At 38.1% G+C, this 17,850-nt stretch overlaps 1 protein-coding gene across 3 annotated transcripts in view; it reads right to left on the bottom strand.

Moving 5' to 3' along the window:
• The window catches only part of rtkna (rhotekin a), an 87,756-nt gene that overhangs the window by 57,413 nt on the left and 12,493 nt on the right, over positions 1-17,850 (bottom strand). The window contains exon 1 of one of the 3 annotated variants that reach the window (XM_082169344.1): positions 9,610-10,442. The exons of the other annotated variants lie outside the window; for them this stretch is intronic. Coding sequence (XP_082025470.1) covers positions 9,610-9,708 — 99 coding nt within the window. The 5' untranslated portion in view covers positions 9,709-10,442. Of the gene's footprint in view, positions 1-9,609; positions 10,443-17,850 lie in introns of those variants that run through there. 3 annotated transcript variants of the gene reach the window in all.

Here is a 17,850-nt window from a genome sequence, read left to right as displayed (position 1 = left end):
CTTCAAAATATATTTTGTGTTCCGTAGAACAAACAAAAAAAATCATACAGGTTTGGAACAACATGAGGGTAAATGATGGCAGATTTTTAATTTTTGGGTGAACTATCCCTTTAAATGAGCCGTACTCAGCTCATTTAAAGCAGATTTAATATGAAAGTGATTTAACACCTAGCAGATCTACTGGTATTTATAGTAGCTGATAATACTGTAATCTTTTAGAGCTGACTGGTGGTGAACCAAGACCCATAACTGGACTCAAGTGTATAGTAAAGATCCTACTTTTTAAATGCACCCATAATTTAAATTCAATTAAAATCTAATGGAGCTAATGGTTATTTTATTGAAGACCCTTTCCATAGTGCACGGACGCCAAACTATGTCACCCTCATCAACAAGGCTTTACAAAAGGATCCAAAAAATGTAGTTCCATATACTTCATCTGCTTCAGTCTCGCAGCAAAAGTCATTTTTACAAAGGGAGCACTCTTGCCCGACCTACAGTTTAACTATGAACTACAAATTTGGATGACATCAGGGGTTTGTACCAATGACATCAACAGACACAAACATACAGTCTGTTCTTCTCAACACTTTCGTCGGCCCAAGTGGATGTCTGCAACTGCCGCTACACGGATAGCAGGAGTCAGATCGATGGAGCTGGAGGCTGACACTGCTTAACTGTTCTCACAAGGAAAATCTATTTCCACCGGTGGAGCCATAAATCTAAAGGAGAGGTTTGGTGGTGATGTAAGAAAATCATCTATTTTATAGGTACTGACAGATGCCTGAGCACTAGATCATGAAGAGGTGCCATTTCACTGCAGGGAGGTTAAAGGAGGAGAGATCTCAAATGAATGGTTTGCGAAATTGGAGAACAGGTCAAAGTTTTGCAATAGTGACATAAATCCTGTTTTAATAAAAAAATAAATGAGTAGGCTAATATAAATGTTGGCACATACCTGGGCAATAGTACCATATAACGCAATTCTGTATTACTCTGAGGGAACATAATGACCTGCTGAAAAGGTCAAGCATGGTTTTATGCTTTTTTTTTTTTTGTAAAGTTTATGAATGTGACTCTACAGTTCACACTACAAGTCTTCAGTTATAAAGTCTAGAATACTATAACTTATTTAACAATTAACTAACTCAATCATACTGCTTTTTAAAGTACAGAATCAAAGATTTCACAGAAGGTCATATAAGAGGTGTTGGGACACAAGGACTGAAGTCTGAATCCGGAATGGGTCATATCCTGATTTTGACACATACGAGCGAGCAACATCAAACTATGCAGTCAGTTTATCGCAATGTCATAACAAAGACTATAGATATACAAAGACGGTGCACTCCTTTTACTTATGAAAGGGAGAAACTTCGGAATAAAAGAGCCAATTGCAACTGCAATTACCGTTAGAAGCGCCAGGTTCCCATTGAAACCTTAGGACTGCAAATGCGCATTAACTGGTCTACTCTGAAAATAAGCTTTTTTAACACTATTTGAGCAAAATAAATAACATTTATGGGACAGTTCATGTCAGTTCATTTGTGGCGGATTTGAAATATGTTATTTAATTGTGAGTTCGGCAAGCAGTTTTCAAGATTTCAGGATTTTCCCACTCAAATAGATAGGACACAACCCGAAATAGCTGCCCGGAGGTGTTGCAAATATGGCCGTATCTCTGTGTACTGTATGTAAAACTAGCTTTTTTCATATTGATTCATTTTCAAATGATTTATTTCAAATTAATTAAATTAATATTATGCAAACATAAATATACATTTAATTGAAGCAATTATTATGATAGTGTTTTTTACTATTTTAAATTAAATTGTGTGATATATTTATCGACTTTATAACGACCACCCAGCTCTCTAAGATATCGCCATTGGCAATCAAAAAACCTATATCGGTTGATCACTAGTCCCAATCCCACTCCTCCTCACTCTCTCTGTCACTTTTCTGGTTGGAATGGCTAAAAATACTGAAAAAGTGGTGCTAAGCTGAAAATTAGCAATACATAAAACATGAACATCCAGACAGGCCACACATCATCTTCAGAGCCCCAGAGCAAAGAGTACCAGGAGGACAAGGGTTGCTTTTCAGCTGTATCTGATAAGCTAAGCACCCCACACTTCAGCAGCTCTATCCCTGGAGCCTAGCCAGATGGTTCCCATCAAACTGCGCTAAGGATGAACAAACAGCATAAAGTACATTATCTCATCCATGTTGATTGAAGCTTTTGTGAAGCAACAGCCGTAAATTGCGAGCTATTCTCTAGAGGGTGGAGGTGTGCCAGTTTGTTATACTGATGCTAAAATGACCCTCTTGTTGTTCCATTCACTCCTCTTTCCAAAACTACCAACGTGAGGCTTGATTCAATTACACGGCCAAGCGAACTCTATTGGCTTCATTGCAGGTGGTGAGAGGGATAGGTCACCGCATAAAAACCTACATTATAAACCAAGCAAGAACAAATCCAGCTGAAAGACTTAGGGAAAAAAGTAACTCATTCTATCAAAACTGTTACGACGAGCGGTTTGTCCCAAGGCTCCGAACCGGTTTAGGGAATGAACACAAAAACCGGAAACAAACTAAATCAAATCAAATAAATCAAACACTTTTTTAAAATTACCATTAACCGGCTGCTAACGTTATTTTATCATTCAGTTTAATATTTAAATTTGGCAGTCAACCAATCATGAATTCAAATAGTACGGCCTATGCTGATGTGATGTTGACACATCCAACGTAAGTGAAATGCCCGCGCTCAGCTGTCAAGTCATCATAAGTAAGTTGTTGGCATTAACTTTTGGATCTCAGGAGTTTTCTCGAGAATATGTCACCAAGTATTATGAAAATGAATGGCAGGTAATATCCAGCGTGGTGCGTGTTTTGAATCTAGCGAAAATTGCAGGTTAGTGTAGAACCGCTATTTAGGAAAAAATGAAACACCATGCTGTCAAAGTATTGTGGCACTTGCGTGTGTCATTACATTGTTAACATTTTCCCCAAATCAAGCTCAAATGGAGTTACAAGGTTTTATCAAAAGGGAGAGTCTGAGATTTTTGTTTTGTCAGTCATTAATGGTCAAATTTGAGGCAGTTCAGCGTTAACTTACAGGTTACAAAGTTTATTGTAGCTATGTGAGCACCCCCTGCTGGCCTCACTAACACCTCTTCCAACAGCAACCTAGTTTTCCCAGGAGGTCTCCCATCCAGGTACTGACCAGGCTCAACCCTGCTGAGCTTCAGTGGGCAACCAGTCTTGGGCAACAGGGTGATATGGCTGCTGGGTGATAGGGATGCTGCACACTGGTGGTGGTTGAGGAGAGATTCCCTGATATGATTGTAAAGCGCTTTGGGTGTACAGTAGTACATATGAAAGCGCTATATAAATGCTTCATTCATTCATTCATTCATTCATTCATTCATTCATTCATTCATTCATTCAAAATAGTCTGTCCATGAGCGCCACCAAGTTGTAGTTTTAATGTAACAGCAGCGGCTCTGTGACTGGTCATGTGACCAAAAGCACAAATGTTATTGGTTTACCAGTTTTTATTCGTAGTGCCAAGGAAGAAATTAGAATACCTCTCCGTAAAAAAATAAATATAGCTGTCGCATTGACAACAAGCAAATGTTCATGTTGGTCAAGGAACTAAAATGTTTATCACACAATTTTTTCACAGAATGGTCATTGTGTGAATAGGCCTTTTTCCACAGTCCTCTGTGTAAGAGGCAACGCGTATAACGCAACACCCATGGGTCTATGATGTATTGATACGGAAAGGCTTGTCAGTGAAATTGGATAGACAGAAAATCTTCCATTCTGTAAGAAACATATATGCCCATTAACTGAACTCCAATGGTGGAGATTCGACAGATTCAACAGCAGGTCTTATCTTAGAAAAATGAGGCTCATTTTCTAAAAGCACAACATCTAGAAAGCCTGAGCAGGGCAGGAAAGACGGGATAGGTAATAAAGTAAGCAGGCAGGGTGAGAGATGGCAGTCTCCTCTAACACACTGAATGCTGGGAGGTGTTTTCCAAAGGAAGCTGGCTTGAGTCGAGGCATTTGGCTGGTTCCTGCACACAGAGTGTCCATTCAGCCCTGTTCCTGACTACACCAAGGCCCAGGCCAGGAACGATAGAGGCTGTGCTGAGGCGTGGGTGACCAACTACAATGCCCTCTTTCACTACCAGCCTATACCCTCCTCCCAATACCCCACCCCGCCTGGAGGGCATGAGGAGTGCCAGAGCCTTGTAGATACAGGGCCTAGTCATGAAAAAGACTCCTTGAAACCCAGTTTGTATGTTGAGAACTGGGTTATTTGAAAAGAAGCAAAGCAGTAGTGGTCATGTCTTGCTACATTTCTTGACATAAATCAATAAAGACTGTTGATGAATAACACTGAATTGTATGGCTCTGATAAACTTCAAGCGAAATCGAAGAATGAACTGGTGTGACGTCATTGCGCAGTTCGTCTGACATTCGAAACGGCTTGGCATAATTATGCAAATCGCTATGATTAGATGCTTTCTTAACTGCTGTTTTCTCACCGCTGACAAATTTGTCGTGTGTAAATTTTGTTACTGAGAGGAAAGCGCTCAGTACATATTCATCTAAACTCTGCTCCCAGCAGTGTGGATGGTGTCACGATGTTCCCTATAACAGTAAACCAGTATGCTCAGCTATTTCGAACATCTACCCCTAAGCGAAGAACAAAAAAGAACTTCGTTTTAAGTATGTAAGAGCCTTTAAACCTCACAATCCATAACAAAGCTAGTTAAACACCTTTCCAGCTGAACCAATAGACTGAAAAGAAGACCTTGTTTTACTATGGATGAATGGGCAAACGACACAGTAAATGGCTCTGGCATGCGCACAATGATGTCCTCTAACCTTATGAACCCTGAAGAGAGTCACGTTTGGCTCGGGCTCACCGCTGGAGTTCATTCATCTCAACTAAATGCTAAACTGGTAAGCTTAAACTAAGCATTCCAGAGTTATATTTGACAATTCTCGTGGATGTTCAAACAAAGAAATGGGTGGTGCGGTGACACTTCATATCCCACATTATACAGTTAAGAACTTGTTGGGAGGTAAAAACAAACGTCAAGAGTCTTCTACTATTGAGCCAAATGTGACACCTGTACCTGCTGATGTGTGGTGATTATCTGAGGTGGATTCAGGTCACAATGGGGTTCTAGGTGAGGTGAGAGGTCTGCCCTTTCCCAAGCATTTCATCATGCTCTGGCTGGAGTTCAAAGACCCACAGGACATCATGGGTGGAGGCCAGAGTTATGAGGTCCTTTTTTTCTTGTGCTAACACAATAACATTCTTCTAGGGTCATTTTAGTTGCACAACATACCATAAGAAATGAACGTGAGCAGCAGGCATCATTCCTGCTGGGATGGACACACAAAGGCCACACTGATCCACCTGAGAGGAGGAACCCTGGTAAACACACTGCTGAGAGAGTATAGAGAGAGCTCTGTATCTGCTACAGATCCATGTAAGCAAGCTGTGCGAATGGAAAGAGTGTTATTGACTCATTCCACAGAAAAGGCGACAGGGAAATGAAGAGATATAAAGATCACATTGTTGCTTGATTATCATAATGCCCTTGAGCACATTCAAGAAATTGTCACATGGAATTAAAGCACTGTGAATTGCTTTGCTTGATGGCAAATAATGGATGACGGATATAAAATGGCAAAGCTTAATTTTCAGCAGTCATTACTTCAGTGTCACATGATCATTCAGAAATCATTCAAATATGTTGATTTGCTGCTCAAGAAACATTTCTTATTATCAGTGTTGAAGCTGAGCTGCTTAATAGTTTTGCTTTATAGTTTTGAAACTGATAAATTTATTTCCCATGATTTTTTAATTAATATAAGTTAGCCATGTTATTTTAAACTAAAATTATTTAGTTTAAATAATTACTTTTGTATAAATACCTTTACTGTCACTTTTGCTCAATTTAATGCATCCTGAAAAGAATGTGTCCTTCCAAATTTTTTTGATTTCTAGTATTCTATTAGTTTACAGCTGGTGTGGTCATATTTACTAAGGTCTCGCATGTACCTCTATAGAAGTTCACAATCCCAGAAATGTGAAAAGAGACCATAATAATATTGGTTGAGCCAGCGTTGCTGTTGTTGGGCTACACTGGATGCTCAAACAAACAGAACAATGTTTTTGAAACAGAGGCACAGCACTCAGAAAAGAAAAATGCTTGTTCAAATTACTTTGTTAAAATGTGCTTAAGCAACTTAATTCTTTACCTTTTTGTCACAAATTAATATGATTATGTTAAATCCACTTAAATTAGTAAAAATGAAGTTAATCATTTTGAGTTGGGACTACATGAATAATTTTTGTTGACATGACTAACTGTACAGTGGATCTGCAGTTCCCAGCATGCTTTGCGTGGGGATGCATTAGGAAAGTAGATGTGGAAATTAACTGTAATTTTATGTGTTTTTCAGTAAAGAGAAAGACTTGTAAGTGCTTAAAGTTGAGTTATGTTGGAGATGGAAGCATTTATGTTTTTGTGGTTGCATTGCGCTTGTGTTTAGGTTGTGGTTACAAACAATCATGTTGTCAGTTGATGAGAAAAAACTGTGCTAATTGCCAGTACTGAGACCAGTCTTTTCTTACTTGCTCATCCTATAAGTTGAAGGCTATAAACAAAATTGTCTTTAGAATACTAACATGCACTATTGCTAGTTAGTATGACACTGCAGGAAGTTCAATTTATTGAGATGGTTCAACAAAACTTTATTTGGTTAAATAAACACACTTTATTCTTGTTGTACTGACCTAAACTAATTGCATGGAAAAGTTTTCCTTAATTGAATTAAGTTCATTGAACACATTTTTTTTTTTTTTTTTTTTTTGTGTGTGTTACAATTTTATGGGAAATCAATCTACAAATCTCTCTGCATATTAAGGTGGAGAAAGTATTGTTTAAAATTAAAATAAATACATTCTTCAGCTGTAGGTGTACCATCAGCAAGCTAAATATAGAGAAAGTGACCAGATGACCCATCACCCCTCAGGCAGGAACCGAAGAGCAAGGGCAAGCCACATTAAGCACTATGAGTAAGCAATCACTGAGTCCTCACAAAGACATGTCCATATCTACAGCATGCTATTGTATGTGTGGTCAGGCAGTGTGTGTCAAGCTGAGATGACATCATACCAGCCAATTACTCTCATTAAGCTCAGCTATTTCCTGTTCCCATCACCCATCACTACAAGCAGGCTATGAATCACAGTTTTGCAGCAACAAAAGGTTGTGACGACACCGGGGAAGTGTTCTCCTGGTTTTCAGGAGACAGAGACATCGTAAAGGAAGGACACCAGAGGAATGTTCATGTAGTGCCAAGAATGTGGCTGCCTTGATTCTGAAATGGACTTGTTAAAACTTGAAAAACCTGACTGCAAATGCTAGCGCTAACAGTAGTCCCTAATCATTCAGAAAACCACAGGTTCCTGCCTCCGCAGCACTGGAGAATATATCACCCCCTTGAGCAAACTCTGGCTAAGCAAAATCATCTACCATTTTATGTTGTCAGACAGCCCAGAAAGATTTTCCTATTTAAATTAATCTTTACAACAACAATGGGGTTCACAACGTCTTACTGCCATCCAAAAGACACTGTTTAGAGGTTTTGAAGATTATAGGAGAAAGACCAAAATATGACAAAAATATATTTGTATTATTATCAATGTTAAACCAGTTGTGCCGTTTAAGCTAATACTTCTGTGAAAACTGTGATACATTTTTCAGGATTTTTTTTTGATGAATAGAAAGTTCAAAAGTATAGCATTTATTTGGAATAGAAATCTTTTAACATTATAACTGCACTGTCACTTCTAATCAATATTGCTTCCATGCTGAATAAATGTAACATTTATAGCTGTTGTTTTCAGTATAATAGCACATGAATATCTGTTATTGCCCCTCCCTCACATCTCCAATCGATTCGATTGAAAGATACGCAACTTATGTGATACCACTATAACGAGCACAAAATGATAAATTAAGCATTAAAATACATTTAAAAGTCATGAAATTATTATGTTTTCATAATCAATCATTACCATCATGTCAAGTCCTCATGTCCAACCCTAATTTAGAAGGAATCCAACCTGTCTACAGGAAACAAATGACTAAAGCTGCAATGGGCAGCATTTTGCTAGATCATACAAAGAGTTCATTTTTTACATGAAGATCACATGAGCGATTGAATTTAAACACAGAGTTCCTTTCAAACTGACACAGGCTTGAAGCTAATTGACTTCTGAGAACTCAAGACTGCCAACTTTGAGATGCATGACCATGAAGTATTTAAATGCACCAGGAATTTATGAAGATGTCCTTCAGCTCAAAGGAAGCGCCTCCATGTCCTTTCATTATCTCAGGCTTCAAATTTAGGGTCACATTGCAGGAATAGTAAGTACATAATCTGTCTACTCGGCGAGGAGCACAGGCACCCTGGAGGAGTGAGGTGTGATCTCAGCATGAGCGGTGAGAAGCCGCCCAGTTTGGTCACCCACACAAAACCCCATAGAGCTCAGTGCAGCGACGGGGGCTGAGGCAGTGTTCAGCATGTCATTCAGTGAGATACTAGGCGTTCCTAACACACAACAGCTGCAGGACAAAAAGACGCCTAAGCAAAGGAGATTTTTAAAATAAATGGTATTTGATATGCACTGATATTTATCATATAGTTTATCATGTACCTCCTGCTTTCTAACTAATAAATTAAAAAATGTACACCATTAACCACTGCCTACTTAGTAAATCAGTATAAGGGGTCTCTGCCACATAAGACGGAAGTCTTGAAGGAAGAAAGGGGTTTTTTTCCACACGTTCAAAGCTTGACTTTAACATATGGTATCTGTATGTTCACAACGATAATATCACCAAGTGTGCAAATGTTTCCAAAGATAAGGCCAGTCAAATGAAGTCTCAGTGGACGCACTTGCAAAAGAGCTCACATTAATTTGAAAATGTTTTCATGATACTTATGAGTTCAGGCACAGAACACCGACGAATTCACAAACCAGGCAATAAGGTCCAACAACACACACTTTCATCCCATGAGACTGTCTTGTGCGATTGCAGCTGCAGAGCAGGACCATTTGAGAAATAGTGCCACTGCTTCTCTGTTTTAAGCATTACTGCCAAGACTGAACACACCAAACTAACATGAGTAATCAAACACATTGTACACCAACGTCATTGTAAGAGTGTTTAGATACAACTTCACCACACAGGAAAACTGAGCAAGACCATATAGGCTAAGTAATCTCTCACACCTCAGTACAAAACGTATTTGATTAGATCTTCACAGACTTTTTAAATCTTGACTTTAGGCCAAGCTAAGATTTTTCATTTCATAGCAGAGCAATGACATGCATTCTTAGTTATTGTATTTGGAAAGCACTTGCTTATAGAAATAGTTTGTATGATTTGTTTATTGCATTTTAATATCTGATTTAATTAAAGGGGAAATAACAAAATTCAGACATACTTCAGATGTCAAAGGAGGAATAAATATCAAGCCAGATTATGAGAATACGTTTACCTTTAAACTCAGGGCAATCTGACGAATGTAGATCATATTGAGATCCTCCAAAATACGAAGTTTTTCCTCCATGTCAGCGAGTCTGTCTATGGGCATCATTCAAGAGGAATACCAGCTCCTGATTTAAAGTTCAGTCTCCCAATGCTCTTCAAACCATCAATGTGTCTTGAGAGTTGACAAACATTATCGGAAGACAGGAAGAAGTGGACGAGTAGGCTATATGAATCACGACCCAAACGCATCCAAATCCAACAGCGTATCCAAGAAAATAGTTTTCACGTCACAGACCATATGTGTCTGGAAACAAGAGTTAATGAGATGCAAATAAAATGAAATATAACTGAAGGCACCTAAAAAGAAAGTCAGGAGTAGAAAGCTCTCTCTGCAAACTCGCCCAGCTGCTGTACACAACACTCCAAGCGTCCGCGCGTCTATATGCCTCCACAACAAAAGCGAGTACAGTAAAGGGACGCTCTCTACTGCATAAAAACGACTTTCTTAAAACCCTCAAATCATGTTCTCTCCATCCCGTCAGTATAATGGGTCATTTACATGCAGTTTCTTTCTTTGCGTCCCTCTGTCCTGATGTGAGTGTGTCTGTGCTATGGCAGGACTTTCCCCACAAAAGGGCATCAGCGCGCGTGGACCGACTGTACCGCCTCATTCACCATTCAGCTCACAACACTACAGCACAACCAGCGCGAGAGAGAAACTACACGCCCTTCATAAACAAGTACCCGAATATCTATTCAGTAATCGCAAAAGCCTTCACATCATTCAGGATGGGGATTTTAAAAAGGAAAAAAAAGACCCAGTAAAATATACGGACAAGAAATCCGGCTCTATAAATGGCTATATAGGTTGAGTTATTGGTGATTCAACCCATATTACCCAAGTTGCGGGAAGAAAAATAAATAAATATATAATAATAATAATAATAATATTTTATATATATATATATATATATATATATATATATATATAGAGAGAGAGAGAGAGAGAGAGAGAGAGAGAAACAATTTTAAAATAAATATATAAAATAATTGAACAAATTAAAAAATATATTATTATTATTATTATTATTATTATTAGATTATGGGAATTTGTATGACTACACAAACCACATCCTTTGGTCTGAAGCTTGCCCCTATTAAGTGACAGCTTAGTTCTGGCATTCCGGTTTATTTTTGCATCTGGTTAATTCTTATGTTTGTTTATTTATTTATTAATTTTTATAATTTTATCATTTCCTGTAAAAATTCCAAAACCACACAAATCAATCTGCATACATTTGGAAAGCGGGCTAAATAATGCAAATACCATATGACATTTTTTATTTATTTTTTAACAGCTGAGCATAGTATTTATTTAAAGCTGCAGTCCATTTTTCCTCTTTGTCGCCATCTCTGTTCGAAATCTGCAATTGCAGTTATTCGCGGAATTATCAACTTTATACGTGCGTTGTGCCTCGGCATGGCACAGCGCGGATGAATCTAATGTTTTGAGGAGAATGTGCGGTTGTCAATCAACGGTGGTGTGGAGTGGTGTGGAGATTGTCAATCGCAATCACAGATTCTACTTTTTGGAAGTATGACCAACATAAACATTTTCACCGGAAACTGTCGTCTGAACAAGTAAGTAACATCCACTTTTGTTCTGACCAACTAAGGGAAAAAAAGAATTGCAGTAAATCGCGCTGATTAAATCTAACGATTGCTTATCAGATCACGTCAAACCGTGCAAATTATAGCCTACTTTGTTCTCAAATTGTTAATGTTAACAACATCAGCACTGCGTGACTACATTTAATGCCCTACCGATATTTATCCTTGTTTTCGCATGGGCCGGTTGCAGTCTCTTTTTTTCTCCTAAGTCTTTCGCATTTTACAACGGGTGAATCTCCAGTTGTCACTGGTGATTGTCGTTTGAACCCTTCTGGTCCGCCATCAAATTGATACGTTTAATTATATCAAGTGATGCGAGAAAAGTCTATAAATCTCCACCTCCAACATCCTCACACTCACAGCCTACTAGCCGAGACTCCTTCTTTATGTGTACAGATGTGACATAATGACACAAAGACATGCTAAAATTTCCCGCGGAAATCCACCAGTACCACTGGAATTAAAAACATTATTACAAGCTTACCATTTTGAATCGAGCTAAGGCAAGCAGATCGTTTTGAACACTGGCTGGTTATGTACTTGCTCAAAAATTTATTTTGGATAATTTTTAACCCAAAAAAGCTACGGACTGCAGCTTTAATTGGAATGTTTGTATGAGCTAGGTTTCTTTTTCTCTTTTTAAGTTGTTTCTATTCTTGTTTGTCCTCTTTTGTTTTCTTTAATATATTGAAAAACTCAATAAATGTAATTACTTTTTTTATATATATATATATATATAAAAACCAGACCCTAATTTGTACCTGTATGTAAAGTTCCTCAAATGAAACCTCTTGACTGCTTCAGGAACATGTGTCTGCATGCTGCCTTAGATGGAATATATACGAACATTCAAGGGTAACTCTTGCCAAAATGCAACATTATATAGATAAGCATAATTAGAATGGAAACTCCACTTTTAAGTTTGACCGTATTTTCGTTTTCGGTCAAATTGCCTTTTGAATACGGTCAAACTTAAAAGTGGAGTTTCCATTCTAATTATGCTTTTAAACGAAAGTTTGCCTCGGGTAGATTAACAAAAACACCCAAGGTTGCATTTTGGCGAGAGTTACCCTTTAACTGTAGGAAACAAAGGGTCCATCTGTCCGCACAATGAGAACAGTGCTTTGTCTGGGTAACTGCAGTCTGCCTAATACTTTCCACATAATGATGGCATCCAGCTTCATAAATCCAACACAATTAGTCATCGTGATTGTCAAGCAGTGGTTTATTGACCCTTTCACCGGTCAAGTAATACATTTATTGGAAGGCATACTACTGAAATATTTCATACAGTGGATAATGCGTGTTAGCAGGGTATCAATTTTTAATATATGCTCAATAATTTAAAATGCCACAGTTCAATGTCAGACTCAAAAATTCCTCCCACTGAAGGGAGTAAAAATCAATCAGAGCAAACAGGACTTACATTTACAATACAGACGTTCTGTGGTCTCTACAACAATTCTTGTTTCTTTCTTTTTTTTATGCATCTGTTTGGATATTGTCAACCTTAAAAGGCTAAATAAGTACATTTAATTTAATGTTTCATTAAGAGTCTTTCAGTCTAAGTTACTAAGAAAACAGTATCCTATTGAATTTGTGTAACTAGCCCATTCAGTTTCTTTATATGACCCTAATCTGATAATAAAGGTAATAGTGTCCGATTGACATTCGATTGACACAAAAGTAATACAATAAGTGAAAATGCAAATACGTATGAAATATTATGCACTATAACAAACTCACAGGTTTTCAAACTCCAGAGTCACTTTCGGCTGAAACAAGAACACACAATTGGAAACACAGAGACGTGATTTGTTATCTTCCCAAGTCTTAGGAGATAGAAAAAAAAGAAAGAAAAAAAAGAAAGAAAAAAAGACCGCAAAATGTGGGCTCCTAGGGAATGGTACTCAGTGTTTGTGAAAGCAAAGTGGACACAGGGGTCTTGACTCTGTGAAACTAAATCTACCATATGTGCATGAAAGTTAAAGGAATAGTTCTCTTAAAAAATTTACTCACCCTCAAGTTGTTTCAAACCTGTATGGATTTATTTCTTCTGCTGAACACAAAGGAAGATATTTTGAAGAATATTGGTAACCAGACAGTTGATGGACCACATTTACTTCCATAGTAGAAAAAAAATAAAATAATACTATGGATGTCAATGGGGTCCATCAACTGTTTGGTTACCAACATTCTTCAAAACATCTTCTTTAGAAATAAATAAATTAATACAGGTTTGAAACAACTTGAGGGTGAGTAAATGATGACAGAATTTAAATTTTTAAGTGTACTATTCCTTTAAGGACTGTAGAATCATGCGCATATTAAAGTACAGAACTAAATGTGTACCTACTGTAATCAGTAAAGATCTAGTCTACATAATTTGTATCATATTTGACGACTTCTGGTGGTGTTCTTTCCCAGTTATTTAGGTAAAAATTGACATTTTATTTTATTTCCTTAAAGGACAAGTTCGGTATTTTACACTTAAAGCCCTGTTTACAGATCGTATCTGATGAAATAGAACGGTTAAGATAAAAATTTGGACACATGCTGCTGTCCCGAGAATTTTAGGTTTATTTTGCTTTCCCCCCCCCAACCCCCACAATGGTTGTCTATATGCACTGGAAGATTCCGTCCTAAAAACACATTAAACTTTCGTTTACAAAGACGTGAAACTCACCGAGTGGTCAGGGGTGTTCACTGATATGTTCCATCAAAAATCGCTGAAAAAGATGCATTCCAACAGGTTTTATCGTAGTTTGTGTCCAACTCCATTGACTCCATTGTGAGACCGCAGCACCTTTACGGTATTACTCCGCCGCTTCTTCTTCTGCTTCTTCTGTGTATTCAATGAAATGCCCGTGGTTTGCTTGCAATTGGCAAAGGTGCATTATCGCCACCAACTGGGCTGGAGTGTCTATTATTCAAGCTCTCAACGGAAGAATCACGGGTGTGACGCGTTTGGCAAAATAGGTCCACAAAAGCGAAATAAACCTAAAATTCTCGGGACAGGAGCATGTGTCCAAATTTTAATCTTAACCGTTCTATTTCATCAGATACGATCTGTAAACAGGGCTTTAAGTGTAAAATACCGAACTTGTCCTTTAAAGGATTAGTTCACCTCAAAATGAAAATTTCCTGATAATTTACTCACCCTAATGCCATCCAAGATGTTCATGTCTTTCTTTCTTCAGTGGAAAAGAAATACAAAAATTTGAGGAAAACATTTCAGGATTTTTCTCCACATAATGGACTTCAACGGTAACTATCGATTGGGACTATCACCACAGAAAATTGTGCAGAAGATGTGGCCATGAAATGCAAGCAAGTACAACATTTATTTGTTGTGTTAATGAGCACTCTGGACCTTTAACAAGGGTTTGACAATTGTTTATGAATGTACAAAATCTGTAAAATTTCAAAGATCAAAATGCACGATCGTCTCCCAAAAGAAATAACCGATTCTGAACTGCCTGAAATGAGTTGTCATTCCATTCTTGTTTTCTGCATGAACCTACATAGGTTTGTAACAATTTTGCATAATGCCTATGGTCAGCCAATGGTCTTTATTGGTTGCCCGTGAACAATGTCTACTTTGACCCACCCTCAAACACTAGTTGTAGCTGAGCCCTGGAAGACTTTGGTTCCTGTTGTCGTCATGTCGAGAAGACACTGTTTTCTGTGCTGCGAAAGCAAATCCACTTTGCATGCATTTCCAAAGGAAATTGATACGGTAAAACCGACGGCATCGCTGCTGTTCGTATCACGGTGTATGAAGTGCTGAGCCTCCGGAGCTGAAATTCAGATATGGTAACAGGCGTTATGTTTCTAACCCCTGCTGTAAGCGGTACACTAAACAGACTGGGCCGTCTGACCAATCAGAGCAGAGTAGGCTCTCAGAAAGGAAGAGTTTAGAGAGACTGAATCCTTTATCTAACCATTTCAGCACTGTGGGAAAAGGGGTGATGTACAATATATTGCAGGGGAACTTTGTAAAATATTGTAGGAGAATATTGTATTGGGAACTTTTAAAATAGCATAATAAGGCCAATTTAAATTCAGGATGGGTTGGTGCACCCACATATGATTTGACTGGTTTCAGTAGCATCTTTACAAATATGGTGTGAAGTGAAAAGGAACCTCTTACAGGCCTTTGTTCCTCAGCGGATGTACTGAAGCATATATAGGGAGATTTCCCTTTCCCAATCAAGAGTAAGGGACTAGAAACGGCTTCTTGTTTGGGTGGCCAGTGTGATAAAGCTGGCGCTGCTTAGGTGGCAAGCAGAAGGAATTTGACTGGGTGGAGTAAGGAAATGCCATACTGAAGTTACCACAACATTTCAGGTTTGCACTTAAATCTAGTGAAAGGAAGTATTGTGACAGGGGGGAAACGATTTTTTTTTAAACAACACTTATTCAAGAGTTTTTACACCCTTTAAAAGATAAGTGAATAAAGACAGCTCATGTTGTGTTTTTAATTCATGTGGTTTGAAGTTCAGTCAGGGCACATCTGTGAGACAAACAGAGGGAAGGGCAAGGCCTCTGAAGGGCTGTTAACCACTACAAAGAGCCTCAGCTGCTACCCAGCCCCATCTCAAACACTGAGTGCAAACCACAAGAAACAGAAAGAAGAGGCCCGTGAACTGTAAACACATACAAACACGTTGCGTTTTCATGTTTTATGGGGACTTTCCATAGACATAATGATTTTTATACTGTACAAACTGTATATTTTATCCCCTTACACTAACCCTACCCCTAAACCCATCACAGAATACTTACAGCATTTTTACATTTTCAAAAAACATCACTTAGTATGATTAATAAGCCGTTTTCCTCATGGGGACCAAAACATTTCCGATAAATTTCAGATATTGCCACCTTATTGTGGGGGCATTTTGTCTCCATAATGTAGGGTTCACCAGGAGACACAGACACACACAGATTTCAAGAGAATAATGGTGTATATTTAATCAAATACTATGAAACAAACTCACCTGACAAGTTAAAAAAAACTCTTTCCTGTGTTCTCGCATTTTTTCTTGTGGTAGATTTCCCCTAAGAACCTAACTTAAGTTAACCTGGGACATCTCCAGTCGACGCTTACAAATTTATCCTCTAGCACATCTCCAGTCGACGTCAGCTGAGTCGGTCGACGTCTCGCCCCTTATGAACCTTTTCACTTTCGAAAAAGGTCTCTAGTGCTCCACTAGCCGGCTGCGCAGCAGTAACCAGACAGACTCCAAACAATGGCTTTGAATATGCTTTAATCACAGCCTGGAGGATCTCGCACCACTTTCAGAGAATTGCCCTCAACAACAGTTTTTATAGAATAGCAGAATGGCAAATGTGACATGATTAAATACATATTTTTTTTCCCAATATGTGTGGTTCTATATATGTATACTAAAGCAAATTTGGATTTACTTCAGCTTGTTGCTAGAGTCATGGAGTTAAAAATGTTTCCTAATTTATTATATTCAACACACACTAACTTTGGCCAAAGTGTTAGGGACATTAGTTTTCAAAAGTATACACGTGTTAATCGTTCAAGAAAAAGGAATATTAGCTATATTAAAAATGTCCTTCACACTCTCTACTATAAAGTTAATTTATTTGCTTTATTGGAGGTGAATATCATGCCATGCAGTTTGATAGCAGGCCAGCAAATGGCTCACCCCACACAGGAAACAAAGGAAAATGTTATGAAAATTTGTTTCATAAATGAATAGATTTGACCTGCATGCGGATTCAAGTTGTGCTACATTGTGAATTTCGCTGAGTATCGTGCTTAATGTCCGTTAGCGATGACTATGCACAACATACCACAATCTCTCTTACATTATTGCTTACATTTATACAACGTTACTCATCAATACCAAATCACAACAAGCAGTCAGTTTATCTTAAAATGGTTATAACAACACAATACAAAACAAAACCACATTTGTACATTTAAACAAAACCAAAAGAACATTTAACATCATGGAGTTGCTGGCTGTCACTTGTTGCTATACATTGAGTCTAGAAATAAGATTTCAGAGCCCAGATTTCTATCCTTAGGAAGTTCTGGAGACCCCAAAGAACCAAAACTTTGTCTGCTCTGAGCTGCTGCCAGTGTCACTGTGCTGCTAACATGCTCCACATGTCCACGGGCAGTGAGTTTCTCTAGGCTCATCAGCTCCCTGGAGACGTTTCATTTCTAAAGTCAGCTGCAGCCCGTGTGATCTGGACCCCGTCCCAGGACCCCTCCATTGCCAACAAATCAACCCTCTCTCTCTCTCTCCCTCTCTCTCTCATGCAAACACATACGAAATAAATCAAATATAAATGTACCACAAACTATACAGAAAGCTCATTAAACACATTTTAAAATGATTTGATTCACGGACTCAATTTCAACAGTACTTTCATGGGAAATTAATGTTTATTTATTGCGCAGAGATTTTCAATTAGATGACGCGCATCAATATCAGCAAAAAAAAAATCAAAAAAAAAAAATCAAGAGTGTTTGTAACTGTTCATTAGTGCCCATTAATAATGTGATTGAATTACATTATGTCAGAGAGAA

Source organism: Leuciscus leuciscus (genome assembly GCF_965113295.1).
Source record: "Leuciscus leuciscus genome assembly, chromosome: 5".
NCBI classification, from domain to species: Eukaryota; Metazoa; Chordata; class Actinopteri; order Cypriniformes; family Leuciscidae; genus Leuciscus; species Leuciscus leuciscus.
Note: the sequence above shows the minus strand (reverse complement) of the source record. Positions and strands in the feature narration are given on the sequence as shown.